At 42.6% G+C, this 20,413-nt stretch overlaps 1 protein-coding gene across 1 annotated transcript in view; it reads right to left on the reverse strand.

The window, feature by feature from the left end:
- Nucleotides 1–824: 824 nt before the first annotated feature.
- The window catches only part of BOLL (boule homolog, RNA binding protein), a 55,891-nt gene continuing 36,302 nt past the window's right edge, over nt 825–20,413 (reverse strand). The window contains exons 8-11 of the mRNA XM_065412985.1: nt 19,885–19,932; nt 14,190–14,318; nt 6,266–6,415; nt 825–1,064 (exon numbers count right to left, since the gene is read on the reverse strand). Of these exons, the coding sequence (XP_065269057.1) occupies nt 825–1,064; nt 6,266–6,415; nt 14,190–14,318; nt 19,885–19,932 (567 nt within the window). The remainder of the gene's footprint in view (nt 1,065–6,265; nt 6,416–14,189; nt 14,319–19,884; nt 19,933–20,413) is intronic.

The following is a 20,413-nucleotide window of genomic DNA, read 5'->3' on the forward strand; positions in this document are numbered from 1 at the left end:
TGCAGCCCTCACCCCTGCACCCCAACCCTCTGCCCCAGCCCTGAGCCCCTCCCACACCCCAAGCCCCTCATCCCCATCTCCGTTGGGTTGCAGGCATCAACAATTTTCTTCAACTGGGTCCCCAGAAAAGAAGTTTGAAAACCACTGGTCTAAAGGGCTGTCTCTAGTGTTTCCTCCTTGGGGATGGAGTGTAAATCCCCAGGGATCATAGAGGGGACCCTGAATCCTTTAGAGAATGCAGGGATTTATACATCTTTTCATTAAAAAGGTTGGACTCATTAAAGGGGAGGTTGTGGATGGTGGACCTCTCTAGAAAAGCCTGACAACTGGAGCCACAAGTCCCTTTCCATGACCAGCCCTGTGGCTAAATTTCTGGACACTGTAGGTGTGCGGCATCTACCGCAGTCTGGAGAGTCACCTTTGCTACTAGCTTCCCCTCATCCAGAAAGGATTGGAATTAGGCTCCATCTTCCATGGGAAGTTTGTCTTTAAAGTCCGCCAAGCCTGGCGTACATGTTGAAATTGTATCTTGCTAATAAAGCTTGGTAATTAGCTACACAAAATTGGAGACCTGTGGAAGGGAAGACCTTCCTACCCAAGAGATCCGGTCTCTTTGAATCTTTATCTGCCAGAGTGGATTTCTGGCAGTGCGACAGAGTTCTTTCTGTAGCCACCTGCATCATCACCAAATTAGGGGCAGGATGGGAAAACAAAAAGTCAGTTCCTTTGGCAGCACAAAATAACATCTTTTGGCTCTTTTTGGTGTTAGAACACAAGATGCTGGTGTGTGCCAAACTGCTCTGGCCAGTTCCAATATAGCCTTGTTAATTGGAAGGGCCACACTGGTCGGTCCTTGCAATTGCAAAGTCCAAGAGCCGGTGTTGAGAGCACTGGACCTCTTCTAATGGGATCTGTGGATCATTAGCGACCCATTGCAACAGCTCCTGATGGTGGTCATCCAATGGAGAAGTTGATGAAGGAGTGATGGCGTTGTCTGGAGATGATGAGGAAGCCGCCATCTGAGCTGTTTCCAGCTCTTCCTCCTCATACACCAATGGAACTGGCTGAGAAGAGGAGTACAACTCCTGAGAGAGGTCTGGTCACCTGCCATAGGGGTCCCAAAGGCCCTAATAAGGCCAGAAGGAGGGATACATTAGTCATGGTGGCCCCAAGGCAATCAGTACCAGCTGTCTGCGGGGGTGGGGGAATCATATCCAGATAGATGGTAAGCACAGCCTCTCAACTGTGTGTCAGGGCTCCTGTGTCTTACTAGAGATACCGGTGCAGGTATCTCTTCTGACTTCTGCAATTCCAAGTCCATAGTGGTGGTACCATCAGTATTGGGTGCTCCTACCCGATGGATGGAGATGTAACTGCTCCTGGGACGTCAGTAATGATTACCCCTCTGGGATAAGGATGTCCCTCAGGAGGGGATAGCCTGAAAGGAGTGGAGACTGTGGGGAGGAGAGGAATATATCCTATGGTGTACAAAGGTCTCCGTATGGCCGAGAGTCTGGGGAGTTCCAGCAGAAACACCTGAAGGATGGGGCTTGTCTGTCACAGCCAGTCAGTCTTTGGATAAACAAGGTCGTACCGATGATGCATCTGGACCTGTACTCATAGATGAGACTGGAGAGTGTATGTCTTTCCACTTCAGTCCTGCAGTCCTGGGGGTCTTCGGCGGAGCCGGTTCCATATGTGACATCTCACCCAAGCTGGACCACCTAAGGAAGGAAACGCGTTCCTTATGGACAATCCTCTGTGGGAATCTGTTCTTACGCCCATGAGATTGCCCCTTACTCTCGTGGGAAGCCTTGTAGGAGGATTCCTTGGGCTTTGGTGGTAAAGGTTCTTCATAGAATATCAGGGTTGGAAGGGACCTCAGGAAGCCATCTAGTCCAACCCCCTGCTCAAAGCAGGACCAATCCCCAACTAAATCATCCCAGCCAGGGCGTTGTCAAGCCTGACTGTAAAAACTTCTAAGGAAGGAGATTCCACCACCTCCCTAGGTAACCCATTCCAGTGCTTCACCACCCTCCTAGTGAAAACGTTTTTCCTAATATCCAACCTAAACCTCCAGCACTGCAACTTGAGACCATTACTCCTTGTTCTGTCATCTGCCACCACTGAGAACAGTCTAGATCCATCCTCTTTGGAACCCCCTTTCAGGTAGTTGAAAGCAGTTATCAAATCCCCCCTCATTCTTCTCTTCTGCAGACTAAACAATCCCAGTTCCCTCAGCCTCTCCTCATAAGTCATCTGCTCCAGCCCCCTAATCATTTTTGTTGCCCTCCGCTGGACTCTTTCAAATTTTTCCACATCCTTCTTGTAGTGTGGGGCCCAAAACTGGACACAGTACTCCAGATGAGGCCTCACCAATGTCGAATAGAGGGGAATGATCACGTCCCTCGATCTGCTAGCAATGCCCCTACTTATACAGCCCAAAATGCCGTTAGCCTTCTTGGCAACAAGGGCACACTGTTGACTCATATCCAGCTTCTCGTCCACTGTAACCCCTAGGTCCTTTTCTGCAGAACTGATGCCTAGCCATTCGGTCCCTAGTCTGTAGCAGTGCATGGGATTCTTCCGTCCAAAGTGCAGGACTCTGCACTTGTCCTTGTTGAACCTCATCAGATTTCTTTTGGCCGATTCCTCCAATTTCTCTAGGTCCCTCTATATCCTATCCCTACCCTCCAGCGTATCTACCACTCCTCCCAGTTTAGTGTCATCTGCAAACTTGCTGAAGGTGCAGTCCACACCATCCTCCAGATCATTAATGAAGATATTGAACAAAACCAGCCCCAGGACCGACCCTTGGGGCACTCCGCTTGATACCGGCTGCCAACTAGACATGGAGCCACTGATTACTACCCGTTGAGCCCGACGATCTAGCCAGCTTTCTATCCACCTTATAGTCCATTCATCCAGCCCATCCTTCTTTAACTTGCTGGCAAAAATATTGTGGGAGACCGTATCAAAAGCTTTGCTAAAGTCAAGGAATAACACGTCCACTGCTTTCCCCTCATCCACAGAGCCAGTTATCTCATCATAGAAGGCAATTAGGTTAGTCAGGCATGACTTGCCCTTGGTGAATCCATGCTGACTGTTCCTGATCACTTTCCTCTCCTCTAAGTGCTTCAGAATTGATTCCTTCAGGACCTGCTCCAAGATTTTTCCAGGGACTGAGGTGAGGCTGACTGGCCTGTAGTTCTCCGGATCCTCCTCCTTCCCTTTTTTAAAGATGGGCACTACATTAGTCTTTTTCCAGTCATCCGGGACCTCCATGAGTTTTAATCGCCATGATCGCCTGAGTTTTCAATCTGGGATTGCCATGAGTTTTCAAAGAGTTTTCAAGGCCTGTGCTTGGAGAGGCACTGCTGGTTGGTTGAGGCTGATGTACATGGAGGGAGGGTCTTCCAGGTTCAGGTCAGAGCAAGGTCTCAGTCTCCTCCATCAGGAACGCTTTTAGTCAGAGCTCTGATCTTTCTAATTCTGGTTGCGAAGGATTGACAGATACTGAACTTCAAAGACATAGGTGCGTCATCCAGGCAGTACAGGCACCATTGATGCTCGTCATTGATGGAGAAGGAGTGAGGGCAGGAGATGCAATTTTTGAATCCCGGGACTCTGAGCATAGTCCTGGGACTGCGGAACATTTTCCCTGAATGGCGGGTGGGGGAACTATCCTATACTAACTAACTATAACTACTAAGCTAAGATATAAAAACTATTTACAAAGAGTTTACTTTACAGGTTATGCGCAGAGTGAAGGAGGACACAATTCTGACTCAGGTCATGTGCTGATAAGAAGGAACTGAAGAGGTGTCTACCCATATTGCCTCTTATACTCTCGGTTGGGAGCACGAGGGAAGCTACTGAGCATGTGCGGGTCAACGAATATTGCGTTGAAGAATTTCTGGACTCGGGCACATGGCATGCATGCATATTCCACGTGTAGAATACACAAAGGGATCATCACTCAACAAACATACAATTATTTTAATCTTTCATTAACTGATGTTTGTTCTGAGTTTTGATGATGTAAAGTGCTATTATGTTTTCACAGGAACTGTCATACCAAATCAGACCAGTGATTCCTTTAGTCCCAGACCCTTGTTTCTGACAGTGGCCAGTCCCAGACATTTCAGAGGGAATGTAAGAAACCTCAAAATGGACAATTAAAGACTAACCTGCCTTAAGGATAAATCCCTTCCTAACCCAGAAAGTTAGTGGTTGCTTTATGCTTTGAAGCACAGAGTTATATCACATCTAATTTGTCCTTAAACCTATCTAACACAACTGTGGATGATCTCATTAGCCATACATTTATTACTTTTTGCATTATTACTAAACTCTTGGCCTCAATGATATTTAGTGGCAATTAGTTCCACATGTTAATAATACAGTGTGTAAAAAGGTATTTCCTTTTACTTCTGTTTTAAATGTTACTTTTCAATTTCATTGGATAGCCCCTTGTTTTTGTTCTTTATACCATTCATTATGGGGGGAGCTGGTATTTACCCCCTAAATTAAGTTGCCTAACATACTTTGCATTATGAAGGATTCTTGCGACCTTTTCTTTGAGATGATCTCACAGCTCATTTGTTTGTAGGAGTCCTTTGATATTTGGAAGGGGGAAATACCCTCAGGCTAAAGCAGTGCCTGTTCTTTGTTCCATGAAGAAATTAGTTACTTGCTGTACCTCAATTTTTGGGTGCCCAGTTTAAGACGCCCAAAGAAGCGTAATTTTCAGAAAATGCTGAGTACCCTCTTCCCAGAGGTCAAGATCCTTTAACATATCTCAAGTTAGGCACCCAAAAATTAAGACTCTCAAAATCATTAATCACTTTTGATAACAATAGCATTTATATAATGATGTAATATTTTCAGTATTCTTTTCAACCCATTCTTTATACATCCTAATGTTATGTTTACTTTTTTGAGTGCCACTGCACATTCAGCAGAGGTTTCTAGTGACTGGCCACACTGACACCAAGGTCTTTTTTCTCGGTAGTTTCAGTTAATTTAGAACCCAGCAGATTATTCCTTCCAGTATGCATTACTCCTTGGATTTGCCAGTACTGAATTCCACCTGCCACACTGTGCAGTTCATTTGCCTAACTTTGTTAGGTGCCTCTGAAGTTCCTCCTTGAAGTCTTCTCAAGTTTGAGCTAACTCAAATTATTTTGGTTTTGACATCTTATTGTTCACTGAAAAGGAAAGTATTAATGAGAGCCTGTGGACCCAGCTGGTCTTGCCCTATTAAACCTGCAGCAGATGCCAGGCATAGAGAGGGGAGCTAAAAAGAGGAGACCTAGGAGAGCAGAGGTCTGCTTCTCCTGATGTGAGAGAAGTCTGGCTGCAGCCGAAGACTAAGGTAGCTTGCTGGTTGGACAAGCCTACTGGTGGAATGAATGACCAGACTCTGGGAGACCAGCCAAAATACTATCTGAAGATAAGCCTCAGATATAAAGGTGGGGTCCCACTGAGGGTTCTTTGGATACCCGTTGTTGTGAACTTGTGGTTTTTCCTGATTTCTTTTGGACCATAACACTCCAAAAGGAGGAAGACTGAAGTTTGCTTTGGCTGGAGGGTTAATGCACCACTACACTGGACCTCACAAAAGAGCAAACCTACAAGTGGAGACCTGCAGCTGGGTGATTTGTACCCTGATGGGCTACAAGGGGGCCACTGCAGAGACAAAACCAATCAGAGCCTTTACCCTTTACTTTGTTAACATCTTGAAAATATGCTGGTATATTAGAGGCATGATTTTGTCATACAGAAGCCGTGCTTGTCTGTCTCTCTCTCTCAGCATGTTCAGCTATATATTTTAAAATTCTATTTTTAATTATTGTTTCAGTCAACTTTCTCCTAGAGAAGTAAGGCTCACTAGTCTAGAAGTCCCTGTACCATCCCTAAAGTCTTTTTTAAAGACAAGTATTGCCATTTGCTAGCCTCTAGTCCTCTGGAATAGCAGCTGATCTTCATAAAAGATGGCATATTTTTATTAGCAGCTCAGCCACTTCATTATTAAGTTTCTTCAGATATCCTCCATCTTCAGAAATCCTGGTGATTTGTTACTCTTTAATTTATCAATTATTTCCACCTTTTCCTCATTTGACATCTTATTTTATGACTGTCTCATATCTATTATCTGAATAGAATAATTCCAAGGTAGTATCTCCCCAACATCCTCTGTGGTGAAGACTAATGCAAAGAAATAGTTTAGCTCCTCTGCAACATTCTTGTCCTCCTTACTTACCACCTGGCAGTACATAAGACCAAAAGAAAAGAAAAAGACTACAGAGCTTACTTTAACTGGCTCATGCTGCATCACAGGTGCTTGCATAGCTATGGCACTCTGGGCATAAACTTGGTGATATGCTGCTTGAACTCCATGATCAGAATATGGCTGTCAAAAAAACAAACATTTTTTATAAAAAGATTTTTAAGAGTACAAAAGCATGTTCTATATTTGTTTGTTTTTGTAAACTCTCTTATGATTTAAACTGCTAAAAACTGTGGACTAAGGTAACCTGAGTACTGAACATTAATCAGTGATTTTTTTAAATTTATTTTTTTCCCCATTGCAGAATAGATTTTGGTAAATCATTTAATATCAGGTTTCAGAGTGGTAGCCGTGTTAGTCTGTATCAGCAAAAAGAACGAGGAGTATTTGTGGCACCTTAGAGACTAACAAATTTATCTGAGCATACGCTTTCATGGGCTAAAGCCCACTTCATCAGATGCATGCAGTGGAAAATACAGTAGGAAAATACAGAGAACATGAAAAAATGGGGGTTGCCATACCAACTCTAATGAGACTAATCGATTAAGGTGGGATATTATCAGCAGGAGAAAAAAAACCTTTTGTAGTGATAATCAGGATGGCCCATTTCAAACAGCTGACAAGAAGGTGTCAGTAACAGTAGGGGGAAAATTAGCATGGGGAAATAGTTTTTAGTTTGTGTAATGACTCATCCACTCCCAGTCTTTATTCAAGCCTAATTTAATGGTGTCCATTTTGCAAATTAATTCCAGTTCTGCAGTTGGAGTCTGTTTTTGAAGTTTTTTTGTTGAATAATTGCGGGTCTGGTGCTGGCTAAAGAGGCGAATGGGATTGTAAACTAAGAAAGCGTTTTTTTGTTTCCGGTTCCTCCTGCGTTTGGAGAAGCAGGACCATGCACATTCCTTGTAAATAAACAAGATTGCACCAAAGAAAATATCAGATCCCATCATCAATTTCAACCCCCAACTGGAACATCCCCAGGGCCCTAAACTTTGACTAGCTGCTTGGGTCTGAAAGGGGCAACAATCCATAAGTTTGCTTTGCGTGCTCCCTAGCTGCAGGCCTTCCCTCCGGTGGGGCCCTCTGATACCTAAATGTAAGGGGACTGTTGCCCCTTACTAACATTCAGTGGGGGTGTTTTGGTTGGCTAGCTCCCAGCACTGAAAGGGGAGGGGTCGATGGGAAATCAGGACCCTGAGACTGACAGTCCCCAGGAACAATGGCGAGAGGCCAATGCTCCAGGTCAGCCTGATTGACAGGGCGGGCAGGCTAATCAGCATGACAGGAGGCCAGGGTGGGTCCCATCCTCCGTGTGAGTTGGAATTGCCTGGGTCAGACTGAGTGGGGCCGAGCTAAGGAGAAAGCAGGGGCTCAAGCTGAGCTGGAGAGCAGAACCGTGCCAGATCCAGAGGGGCCAGAGACGCAGCCCAGGGAGAGCAGATCCTGTGCTGGGAGCAGAGACGCAGCCACAGAGCCAGAGACGCAGCCCAGGGAGAGCAGATCCTGTGCTGGGAGCAGAGCTGCAGCCACAGAGCCAGGTGTGGTGAGCAAGTGGGGCCAGCCAAGGGGGGACCTTGGGCAAAGGGCCCAGCACAGAAAGACACCCCTAGCCAAGGGCCCTTGCAGGCCAGACCGGGGGGGGACCGTAACCTGACGGGGGGCTGACGCTGGGAAGAAGGGTCCCACCACTCAAAGCCCGGAGGTGTGTGGCCACCACCATTGCAAGTGTCCAACCCGCAGCATACCTGCAGCACAGCCAGGGCCTGAGAAGGAAATCTGGGATCTACAAGGAACAGACTGCGAAGTGCCCTGATGTCCAGAGACACTGTTTGTGATGTTCCCTGCCACAGAGCGGGGTGATGTGTTTTCCTTTAACCTTTCCCATTTTTCCTTGTTCTTTTCTTTAGATTAATTGTTAATTAAACAACTTGTATTTGCTTTAAATTGTATGGAATAATCAGTGGGTCAGGGAGGTGCCCAGTGCAGAGAGGGTACCCCGGAGTGGGGACACCCTAGCCCCTGTCCTAGGTGACCACAGCAGGGTTGGGGGTTGAGCCCCCCAGGAATCCTGGGTCCAGCCTTGTTGGGGTTACGAGGACTCTGCCAGACAGGAGAGTGGAAGGGGAGCCCTCAAGGACAGAGAGGCCTCTGGGTAAAGGGAGTGGGAGCGAGGACTCAGATCCTTTCGCTAGCCCACTTCACCGGGGTAGTGCAGAAGCCAGGAAAGTTCCCCACAATAGCGGGACCATTCCCCCGCTTACATAAACACAATCAAGCTGCTGAGGTTTTCAGGCTCAGGAGTGGAAGAATCAGGAAAGTATCAAAGGGGTAGCTGTGTTGGTCTGGATCTGTAAAAGCAGCAAAGAGTCCTGTGGCACCTTATAGACTAACAGACGTATTGGAGCATGAGCTTTCATGGGTGAATACCCACTTCTTTGGATGCATTTCAGAATCAGGAAACGCTTCCTCAGCTGCTTTTGTAACTGATGACCTGGAAATGGAATGCTCTCGAAATCTGCTATCCCGTTAGTTATTTCTCGTGATTGTTTCCATCACTGCACTGTTTCTGTCTGTGAGTAAGTGTGCACTAACTCTGGGTGAATGAGTGGGTAATTTAAAAAAAACAAACTTCCCTCATCTCCATATTTTAAGTAGAAAATTGACATAGTACTCAGTTTATTTTTTCGAACTAAGACTTCAGTGCTTCCTAATTTTAAAGAAAGTGGAGTATTTATCAAACTTTTGGATAGTAGAATTTTATTCCTTCTGTCTCTCGGAAGATGGGAGCTAGATCATAACTTGTCATAACTGTGTGGTAGATTCATGGTGCTTCTCTAGAATTGTTCATAGAAAACATGCTTCTTTCCAAATGAGTGCTACGTTTGTGAAGTCTGGAGTGGACAAGCTGTTCATTTTATATTGTAAGTCATTTTAACGCCTATGTAAGTGATAAATATTATTATAGTCTACACGTGTTCACACACTCTGGTTCTGTTCCTATTGATTACACATAATTTGACAGGAGAAAATAGCTTATGTCTCTCTAGTTGGATTAACGTATTGTAGCCATGTCAGTCCCAGGGTGAGGTAATATCTTTTACTGGACCTACTTCTGTTGGTGAGAGAGAGCTTTCGAGCTACCCAGAGCTCTTCTTCAAAGGCCTTGGCTACACTTGCCCACAGAGCTGTACCTCACTCCCCGTCCACACTGGCAAGGAACGTACAGCGCTGTGTCTCCCTGGCTACACCGCTGCAGGTACCCCACCTCCCCAAGAGGAATAAGAGATGCAGCGTAGGGGCTACAACTCCCGGGTGTCAGTGTGAACGAGGAGTTAACTTGCTGCGCTGTGATAATCCCCTTATCAAGTGGCCACTCTTTTCATTGTTGTGATCAGCTCCAGGAACGCGGAAGTGCCGTTTCAAAGCTCCGTACCAGAAAGAAAAAGCAAAAATTTTGCTGTTTGCTTTGAGTGAGTGAATGAGAAGCAGGGGGGTCGGAACTTGCAAGGCAGCGTGCTGACACACTCCAAAACCCACTCTCTCCCCACACACTCCCTGTCACATTCCACTCCACCCCCCCTTTTGAAAAGCACATTGCAGCCACATGAATGCTGGGATAGCTGCCCATAATGCACCGCTCCCAACGCAGCTGCAAATGTGGCCATGCCAGTGCGCTGTCAGCTGTCAGTCTGCAGCGCTTTCCCTACTCAGCTGTACGAAGGTGGGTTTAACTCAGCGCTCTACAGCTGCAAGTGTAGCCATACCCTGAGTGTCACTGCTAAATACAAGGTGGAACAGATTATTTAGCATAAGTAAATAACATATTTCAAGGGACCATTCAAGGTGAAGTGGCCTGTTAACACCCTTCCAGTCATAGGAAGGAAAGGAGGGGAGACAAATGGGGGAGGGGGAAGAGCAGTGTTAGTGGTTTACAGATTGTTGTAATAAGCCATAAATCCAGTGTCTCTCTTCAGTCAATGAGTTTTAGTGTCTAGCAAAGTTATAAGCTCCCAGGCTCGTCTTTTGAAAGTGTTATGGGGGTTTCCTTTGACAATAAGTACCGATCGGTCAGCTATAGAGTGAGCGTTTTGTGAAAAGTATTCACCCAGAGGTGATGTGGCGTTTTGGTCTTTTATCATTTTCCTATGTGAGTTCACTGGAGAGTGTAGTGATTGTCTGGTTTCACCCACATAGTTGCTATACTGGGGCATTTAGTGTACTGGATGAGGTACACCACATGTTGTGATAGGTATGCGTAGGACCCATGGATCTTGAAAGGTTTTTTGTGGAGGGTGTTGATCATTATAGCAGCAGAGATATGTTTGCAGGTTTTGCATCTGTTGTTCTGGCAGGGTCTGGTGCCGCTTTGAGTTGGTGTCTCCTGGTCTGTGGAGAGCTTGCTTCTAATGATGAGGCTGGAGAGGTTGGGGGATTGTTTGAAGGCCAGAAGACAGAGTTCAGGAAAGATGTCTTTCAGGATGTGGTCCCCATCAAGTATGGGTTGTAGATACCCCGTGTGGGTTCTAGTGTGGGGTGGTAGGTGACAGCTAGGGGTGTGCATTTGGAGGGGTTTTTATTTCTGAATTGTAACAGGTTCTCTCAGGGTATTTGGGTGACCCATTCCAACAACACATCTTTACAACCATCTACAAACACCGACACCCCCCCCCCCCCGCTTATACCCCCATGATTATTTTCCTCCCTATGACTGGAGAGGTGTTAACAAACCACTTCACCTTGAATGGTCCCTTGAAATATGTGTTAACTACTTATGCTAAACTCTCTGTTCCACCTTGTATTTAACAGTGACACTCTGATTCATTTCCAAGATCTGAAGAAGAACTCTGTGTAAACTTGAAAGGGTGTGTCTCTCTCACCAACAGAAAGAGGTCCAATAAAAGATATTACCTCAACCACCTTGTCTGTCTAGTTGGATGAACAACTTTTTTCAGTCTTCCGCCTCCCTCCCCTCTTTCGTGTGTGTGTGTGTGTGTGTGTGTGTGTGAACTATGGTGTTTGATTCAGTTGAACTTAAGCTTAAGAAGCAACAAGTGCTATTGCTTGATATGCAGTAGTAATCCTTTTATAGTTATAATAAACTACCATGAAATGTCAAGGAAAAACATAAAAGGTTAAGATTCTATCAAAAATATTTAACATCCAGAATATTTTTCTGTAACTTTAAGGTGAAATTAACCATTATTAACTACACCTCTACCCCAATATAACGCAACCCGATATAACACGAATTCTGATATGACGCGGTAAAGCAGCGCTCCGGGGGGGCGGGGCTGCACGCTCCGGCGGATCAAACCAAGTTCGATATAACGCAGTTTCACCTATAACTCAGTAAGATTTTTTGGCTCCTGAGGACAGCGTTATATCGAGGTAGAGGTGTACTAATATGGGCTTTCTTTTCTAAACGACACTAAAGTTTGTAGGGGCCTGATCCAAAACCTATTGAAGTCAATGGATATACTGAGACAGGCCCAACAAAGAAAGTAACAGAATGCCACTAGCTGTCACCTACAGCCCCCAACTAAAACCTCTCCAGTGCATCATCAAGGATCTACAACCTATCCTGAAGGACGATCCCTCACTCTCTCAGATCTTGGGAGACAGGCCAGTCCTCGCCTACAGACAGCCCCACAACCTGAAGCAAATACTCACCAGCAACCACACACCACACAACAAAAACACTAACCCAGGAACCAAACCCTGCTACAAACCCCGGTGCTAACTCTGTCCACATATCTATTCAAGGGACACCATTATAGGATCTAATCACATCAGCCACACCATCCGGGGCTCGTTCACCTGCACATCTACCAATGTGATATATGCCATCATGTGCCAGCAATGCCCCTCTGCCACGTACACTGGCCAAACTGGACAGTCTCTACGCAAAAGAATAAATGGACACAAATCAGACGTCAAGAATTATAACATTCAAAAACCAGTCGGAGAACACGTCAACCTCCCTGGTCACTCAATTATAGACCTAAAAGTCGCAATTATTCAACAAAAAAAACTTCAAAAACAGACTCCAACGAGAAACTGCAGAACTGGAATTAATTTGCAAAATGGACACCATTAAATTAGGCTTGAATAAAGACTAGGAGTGGATGAGTCATTACACCAACTAAAAACTATTTCCCCATGCTTATTTCCCACTACTGTTACTGACACCTTCTTGTCAACTGTTTGAAATGGGCCATCCTGATTATCACTACAAAAGTTTTTTTTCTCCTGCTGCTAACAGCCCACCTTAATCGATTAGTCTTATTAGAGTTGGTATGGCAACCCCCATTTTTTCATGTTCTGTGTGTGTGTGTGTATGTGTATATATATATATATATATACATACATACACTCTTCCTACTGTATTTTTCACTGCATGCATCTGATGAAGTGGGCTTTAGCCCACAAAAGCTTATGCTCAAATAAATTTGTTAGTCTCTAAGGTGCCACAAGTACTCCTCGTTCTTTTCACTTCATATCACACACTTGTTTATCAGTGCTACCCAGTGCACACACCTTTCTTCCTAACCTGTAAGCACATTAAAGAGATTAATTTCTGTACTATGAATCCAGTTTACTCATAACTGTAAAGGAATAGTGTATAAATTTATTAGATTAATACTGAAGCTCCGTAACCAATATTTTTGGCTTGTTTCAAAAATATTTACTCAGGAAAGATGCAGAATGCATTTTTCTTCAACAGGTGAATTGTGTACATGTAGCTTCCCCTAATATCAATAGACTATGTACCTGTGGATTTGAGGGCATGATACAGCCATGTTTTCCTAAATTAATTCTGGTTTTATTTGTAGTTCATCGGCCTCCTAAAATTTCTTTGTACATAATTGGTAACCTTCTGATTCATGCACAAGTGGTAGAACATGCAAGATAAGTATGAAAATAGCCAGCAAAGGAGCAGTGTGTGCAGTTGCATAGGAATGTCAATATATATTTATTTTAGAGAAAAAATGTGCAGGCTTCTGCATATACTGTTTGTCATTTTCTATAATGTACCTGACTTGGGCCCTCACCCTTCATAGTCCTTCTAGCTGCTTTGGTGATGAAGAATTATTTTAAGGAAAGAATACTGTACCAATATATCACAATAATTGTACAGGTCTTTTTCATAGCTCCATTTTCAGTAAAACATATTGCTATAGCAATATTGCTATATTTTCCTTCCACTTCTTATATATTCAATTACTAACAAATGGTTTTATCATAAATTTTCTAATACTCTCTCTCCTATCTAAAAATTAACAATTAACAAAAAGGAAAAAAAAGACGGCAAAAAAGGATTGCTGTTGACTAAGTAGTAAAGATTCATATGCACAAAACAGCAGAAAAGATTTGTTAGAACCTGGAAAACCTTACTATTCTAATCCCCAGAACACTTGTCAAACACCATGTTTCTCCACAGAAAAGTATTCCAGCCAATTTACATTCTTAGAAGCATTCAGATCTGACTATAATCATTCAACAGTCCTAACAAGCAATTCAGTCTGAATTTATCCAATCTGAACTGTTAGCATCAATGTGGAACTAGCAGAAACATTTAACCTAGTCCTCCCACTGCTGCCCACAATCCCATGGCAGCCTTTCAAAATATTTCAAAATCCGATGTTTCTGCTAGGAAGCCATGCCAGGAACTCTGAGATAGGTTACCAAGAGGCACTGGGATTGCAATGACTTAAAACAATACTAGTGTGGGCATGGAGAAAAAGTGCAAAGGGTTGTAAACTTCTGCATGGCTGATGTGGTTGCACTGAATTGTTTGTGCTTAAATTGGTTCTGTTTAACTGGTTCAAATAAAAAATGTTCATGTTTCTATTGCATATAAGTACATATATTGTATATAAAAGTTCCATGAAAGTACCTCTGGAACTGCAGCTTCCATTAGAGAGAAAGGAGGAGGTACACATCCACTGTCCTGTGCAATTTCTAGTGGCTGATAAATAACTTCAGAAGGGTGAAGATAAAAGAATGAGGTTGAAGAGGCAGGAGACTGAAATAAAACAAGATTTAGTACAGGTTACTGAACTGTGCCAGTGGTAAGCAACACCAAACTAAAGACTTAAATAACTGACACTGAAATTTAGGCAACTTAAAAAAATATTTAAAAGTTTTAGATACTACTCTTGGCTTCGAGTCCCTTTGCTATTTTTGTGTTTTTACAATCAAATGTTCTTCTTTTAAAAATGTCTCTCTCTCCTCTGCTATGTGAAGGGCCGACACAAACAAAAGGGAAAAGTAACCAACTGACCATACAGGGGAAATAATTAAGATGATTTTACATGAAGTTCTGTCAAAAGCACTCAGTCAACAAACTGTAAAAAAAAAAAAAAAAAAAATCTCATTCAGTTATAGTAATCTTAGATACTACTGTAAAAAAAAAAAAAAGTCTAAAGTTTGCAAACACAAGTCTCAATTTTAAAACTGATGGTGTTGCTTTAACATTTTAATCCCAGGGCAATTTGGTAGAAAAGAAAAAAGAGAAAATACAAAAGTCAGAAAGCAGGAGAGAGTAAGAAAGTTTTCTAAGCACATTAAAAATGAACTGATGTACTTTTAAAAGTAACTAAAATATAAAAAGTTGTTTAAGATTCCAAATCCATAACTGAAAACATATATAAACTTAAATATATATTTATAAATACATTATAAAAGCAAATTGAAAGGTTTTTTTTAAATCCCTGCAAAAATATGATAGTTTTGTTTTTCCTGCAATAGTTGACAAAAAATAAATAAATAAATAAAGTAGAAGAGGAGATATTGCTTTGTGTATTTGTGACATCATAAATTTGTACAATAAAAATGCAGAAACCTCAACACTAGTTGTGGCGTTTAAATAGGAAATAAAGCAATTTTCAAGTATTTTGTTTTTAAAACATATTCATTTGTAATTTTTAGGTCTACCCATGCATTCTGTTAATCTTTTATGATATTATGAAGGTATTGATAAAGACTTCGTAAGTTAAAATTGTGTTGAGATTTACACTTAAAGCAGGATGAACATTCCTCTGTTCCACACTGTAATGACTAAATTTAGTCCTCAAATTTACCACCACAACTCTTCAGAGAACAAGTTAATTTTATCCCCTCACATATTTAAAAAACAAAAGGAAACCCCCTCCACAAAAAAATGTAATTAACTTAGTTAAGGTTGCATTTCCTAGGAATGCAATTACTACCTTAACAGTAGATTCCACAGCCTAACAACAAATTCACTTTAATTTTTATCATAGAACCACTCACAATGCACATATGTATGCAAAACCATAATTCTATCCTCCTACTATCTCATGTAAAATAATACTTCATGTATCTATAAATTAACAATCTTGCTTAGTTTGTCAAGCATTGTGTAAGTCTGTGGGGCTAAACTAAGTGTCCAGTCTTGTAAATCTTTAATTACATGAGTGAAAGTTTTCAGAATTGGAACAAGTTTAACTTTGCACACACAAAAATATATATAAGCACAAACTTCTGTGCCCATACTATACTCCATAAAAGCACAGGTATCCATGCTTACTGATCCTGATGAAGGATCAGGGCATTGAAAAGATTTTTATTTATTATAAAGTTTTTTCAGTTCACCTTTAGCAATATACGATGAATAATTTTTGGGTTTTGTTAATGTGGTGCAATCATAAAACAAATCATTGAACCGGTGTAAAAAAATTCCTCACGCATGCCCCCCCCCAAAAAAACTTCAGATAAACTAAAAAAACATATAAAATGTTTTCAGTTTTGCCTAGAAGATCTGTTATTAATCGAGAGAACATTCAAAAATCACGATCCATTACAAAGAGAGTCCTGTTTCATGTTCCCTCAAGATTGTATCATGGGATGGTCAGCTGTTCCAACCTTGCTGGCTTGTCTTGCATGAAACAACACAAGATTTAGTTCCATCTTGGAAAAGGGGACTTTTGTCTTGCAATTCTTCACAGATGTAAGTAGATCCTTAACAGGGAGTCTGAAATATGCATGCTCTAATGAAAGTGGCATTCTTCAAACTCCATTTGCATTGGTGTATTTGCTTTAGGCTTACCCAACTGATGACTGAGTTTGATATGAATAGCTTTTGTATTAGTAGCTTCCACTACAGTGCACAGTGGAGAGAAGCTCCTTGGGAATATAACTGGTCTTCTCTTCTTTTTCTTATTTGTATATGCCATTGCTGTAGTGCTGTAATATTACTAGGAAAAGCTTCTGGGAGGCTCTGACAGTTTGGAGGATATGTCTGTGTCAACTTATGAATTTCAACTTTGGCTTGTGAACACCATTTCTATTTATAAGAAGAGGTTACTCACCCTGTGCAATAACTGTGGTTCTTCAAGATGCATGTCCCTATGTGTACTCCCAGCTAGGTGCGCTTGCGCCCACTGCATCTTTGATCAGAGATTTCGCATAGCAGTGTCCATTAGGCCCACACATGCATGTTACTCAGTCTTGTGCATTGCACCATTTTTATATAGTACCGCATGGGCCGAAATGCCCTCAATTCCTTCTCAAGCTTCATAGCAGACAACTCCAAAGACAAAGGAAAGAAGGGTGGGTGGTGGAGCACCCATAGGGACATGCATCTTGAAGAACCACAGTTCCTGCACAGAGTGAGTAGCCACTTCTTCTTCGAGTAGTGTCCCTATGGGTGCTCCACTCTAGATGGCTACTGAGCAGTTCCCCTTGAGGAGGGGGCTTTGGAGTGAGTCCAATACTGAAGAAAGCCCTGAAGAGCCAAATACAGCATCGGCAGCGGAGTCATGAGTTAATGCATAATGCTCAGCAAAGATATGTATAGAGGTTCAAGTCGCAGCTTTTTGTCTCTCAATAATGGGAACATTTTCCAGAAAGGCTATTGAAATAGAAATGGACCTCGTAGAAAGCGTTTGTATGTTCGAGGGTGCTTGGAGATTGCAAGGTTGGTAGCAACAATGAATGCAGTCAGATATGCACTTAGAGAGTCTTTGTTTATAAACCGTTGACCCTTTTGAGCTATCTGCAATTGAGACAATTTGGGGGACTTTCTAAAGCAATTAATCCTGTCAAGATAGAAGACCGGGGCTCTTCTAACATTGAGTGTGTGTAACAGTGCTTCTTACCCAGCTGAGGTGTAGGGTAAAAAACCGGAAGGTGGAGGTTAATGTGGAATTCTGAAGATGCTTTTGGTAAGAGCTTGGAGTGTGGTCATAATATGACTTCGGCTTTGAAAAATATAGTGAAAGGGGAGTATGCCATAAGGGCCCCTATTTCCTTAACTTGCCGGCTTGACATGATGGCTACCAGAAATGCCATTTTCACTGATAAATGCAGGCGCGAACAGGTAGTCAGTGGCTTGAACAGTGTCCTCAAGTTAAGGACCAAGTTCGGATTCCAAATCAGAATAGGACATTTGACTTGTGGGAAGAGATTTCTGACTCCCGAGGAATCTCATTGTAGTTGAGTGAGCAAACACGGAATAACTCTCTATTGGAGAGTGGAAAGCTGTGATGGCTGCCAGGTGGACCCTAACAGAGCTCAACAACAAACCTGAGTATTTTAGTTCAGGATGTAGTCCAGTATATCTGACAGCTATGAGGTTGCTGGTGGAATGTACTTTAGGTCACACCAGCAGCAAAATCTTGTCCATTTTTGCGAGTAAGTGTAGTGTGTAGACTGTTTCCTGCTATGTAATAGTACTCTTTTTACTCCCCCTGAACAGACTGTTTCTAAACCCGCAAACCATTGAGTAGCCATGCTTTGAGGTGAAGCACTCTGAGATCGGGGTAAAGGATCTTCCTGTCTTTTTGGGAAAGAAGATACGGAGCAGTCCAGAGACTGATCAGTGAACAAGCGACCAGCTTTATGAGGGTAAGGAAACGTTGTCTGTCTGGACCAGGGTGGAACTATTAGAATACCTCTGGCTTTGTCCTCCTCTATCTTGAGCAGAACTTTGGATATTAGAGGAGTCGGAGGGAATGCATATAGTAGATCTGACAACCACAGAAAGTGAAAGGCATTGCCACAAGGACTGGAGACCCAGGCCAACCTCTGGAGCAGAACTGAGCACCTTTCTTGTTTCTGGTCATGGAGAACAGATCTATCTGAGGGATGCCCTATTGCCAAAATATGTGGTTGAGTACAATGGAATCTATTTCCCACTTGTGGTCTTGAGAAAAGTGTCTGCTGAGGGTATCCGCGGTTACATTCTGATCGCCTGTGAGGTAAGCTGCTGTGATGATGATCTTATTGCATATGCACCAATTCCAAAACTTTGACAGCTTCGGCACAGAGGGAGGGGGATCTTGCCCCTCTTTGTCAGTTGATATAGAACATGCATGACATGTTGTCCGGCATGACCTGTATGTATTTGCCCCAATCAATGGTAGAAACTGGAGACAGGCATATCTGACTGCCCTGAGTTCTAGGATGTTGATATGCAGAAGACATTTTCCATGCTCAACCCCCTAATAGAAGAGCAGGGACAGACAAGGTGCCGGGGGGCTGTTTTAAAAAGGACATGCTCTTGAGGAAAAGGAAGCCATTTCTTCAATGGAAACAAAAGACCCAAAAAAAAGAAAATGGAGGCAGCAGGGACTTTACCTCCCCTTAAAGGTCTTGGACCAAACCCAAGACCCACAAAGTAGGGTGAGATAACACTGAAAAGGATTACGGTCAGGTGTTTTTTTTGTTTTCCATAGGTCTGTAACTCCCTTGTGCCTTTTAAGAGGTGTGTGTGGCCATGTCTACACTAGCGAGTTTACAGCGGCACAGCGGTACTGATGCAGCTGCACTGCTGTAAGATCGCTCGTGTAGCCGCTTGATGCTGATGGAAGAGAGCTCTCCCATTGACATAATAAAACCACCTCCACAAGCGGTTGAAGCTATGTCGGCGGTGCAACTGTGCTGATGTAGCTTAGTGAAGATGCTACCTACACTGACAAGAGAAGCTCTCCCATTGCGTAGGTACTCCACCTCCCCAAGAGGCGGTAGCTATGTTGACAGGAGAAGCCCTTCCATTGACATAACACTGTCTACACGGGAATTCGGTTGGTATAACTGGGTTGCTCCTTTTTCCACACCCCTCAGCGATGCAGTTATATCGACCTACGTTTGTAGTGCAGACCAGGGCTAAGGATGGGCCAAATGGTGACAGAGGCCACTGCTATTAGACTAACCACGGCATGTCTAATTGCCCTGTGTTTCAGGAACTTAATGTTCCCTTTGAGTTCAGATTCAAAATCCCTTGGATGGCAAGATTCCCCAAGTAGATTCCCCATCCATATAGACTAGAGAACTACAAGCTGAACAAAGCTCTCTTGTGGTAAAGAAATATTATGTGAATAAACAAACTGGATGTTATATTTTATTAAATTATACTATATCCCTTCCATTATGCCAGGAAATACTGCATAATTGCATTACTGAGATATAGCAAACAATATTAACCTGAACAGTGCTGATTAACTGATTTGGGAGATATCATTTCATCAACTGAATTATGGACAAGTGATTTAAAAATTGTAAAAGCATACTGTGCATTCAGACAATGAAAACAATGACCAAATGCTGCAATTATAAAATATATTTACCTGTGGAACACTCCATTGCCACTGACCTGAAAGACACTGTGCAGGTGCCTAGGTTCATAAAAATAAGATAGTTTATTATTTCATAATTAAAACATTCTCATATGGAAAACACAGACCTTTCAAATAAGTTGTTTTGAAAATAAAACAGACACTGGCAGGTCTTAATTGCCCTGTGTTTCAGGAACTTAATGTTCCCTTTGAGTTCAGACTCAAAATCTCTTGGATGGCAAGATTCCAAGTAATTTAGGCACATAAGTCCTATTCACTTTCAATGGGACTCTGATTTGGGCACTTTTGAAAATGGCACGTAGGATCCTAAATCACTTAAGCACATTTTAAAATTATTTTTTTTAAAATAAATAAAATAGATAAAATACAAAGTGTTACTACAATTCAAAAGTATTTTTAAAACTTTGCAACAGTCCTACTTTCAAAGATATTTTTATCATGGTCACAACTGATCAATAAAGCCATAATCCAGAAACTTTCCAGAGAACTCTTCTTCCAACTAAGGTCACAAACCTGCAAA

This window comes from Emys orbicularis, chromosome 11 (genome assembly GCF_028017835.1).
Source record: "Emys orbicularis isolate rEmyOrb1 chromosome 11, rEmyOrb1.hap1, whole genome shotgun sequence".
Taxonomy (NCBI): Eukaryota; Metazoa; Chordata; order Testudines; family Emydidae; genus Emys; species Emys orbicularis.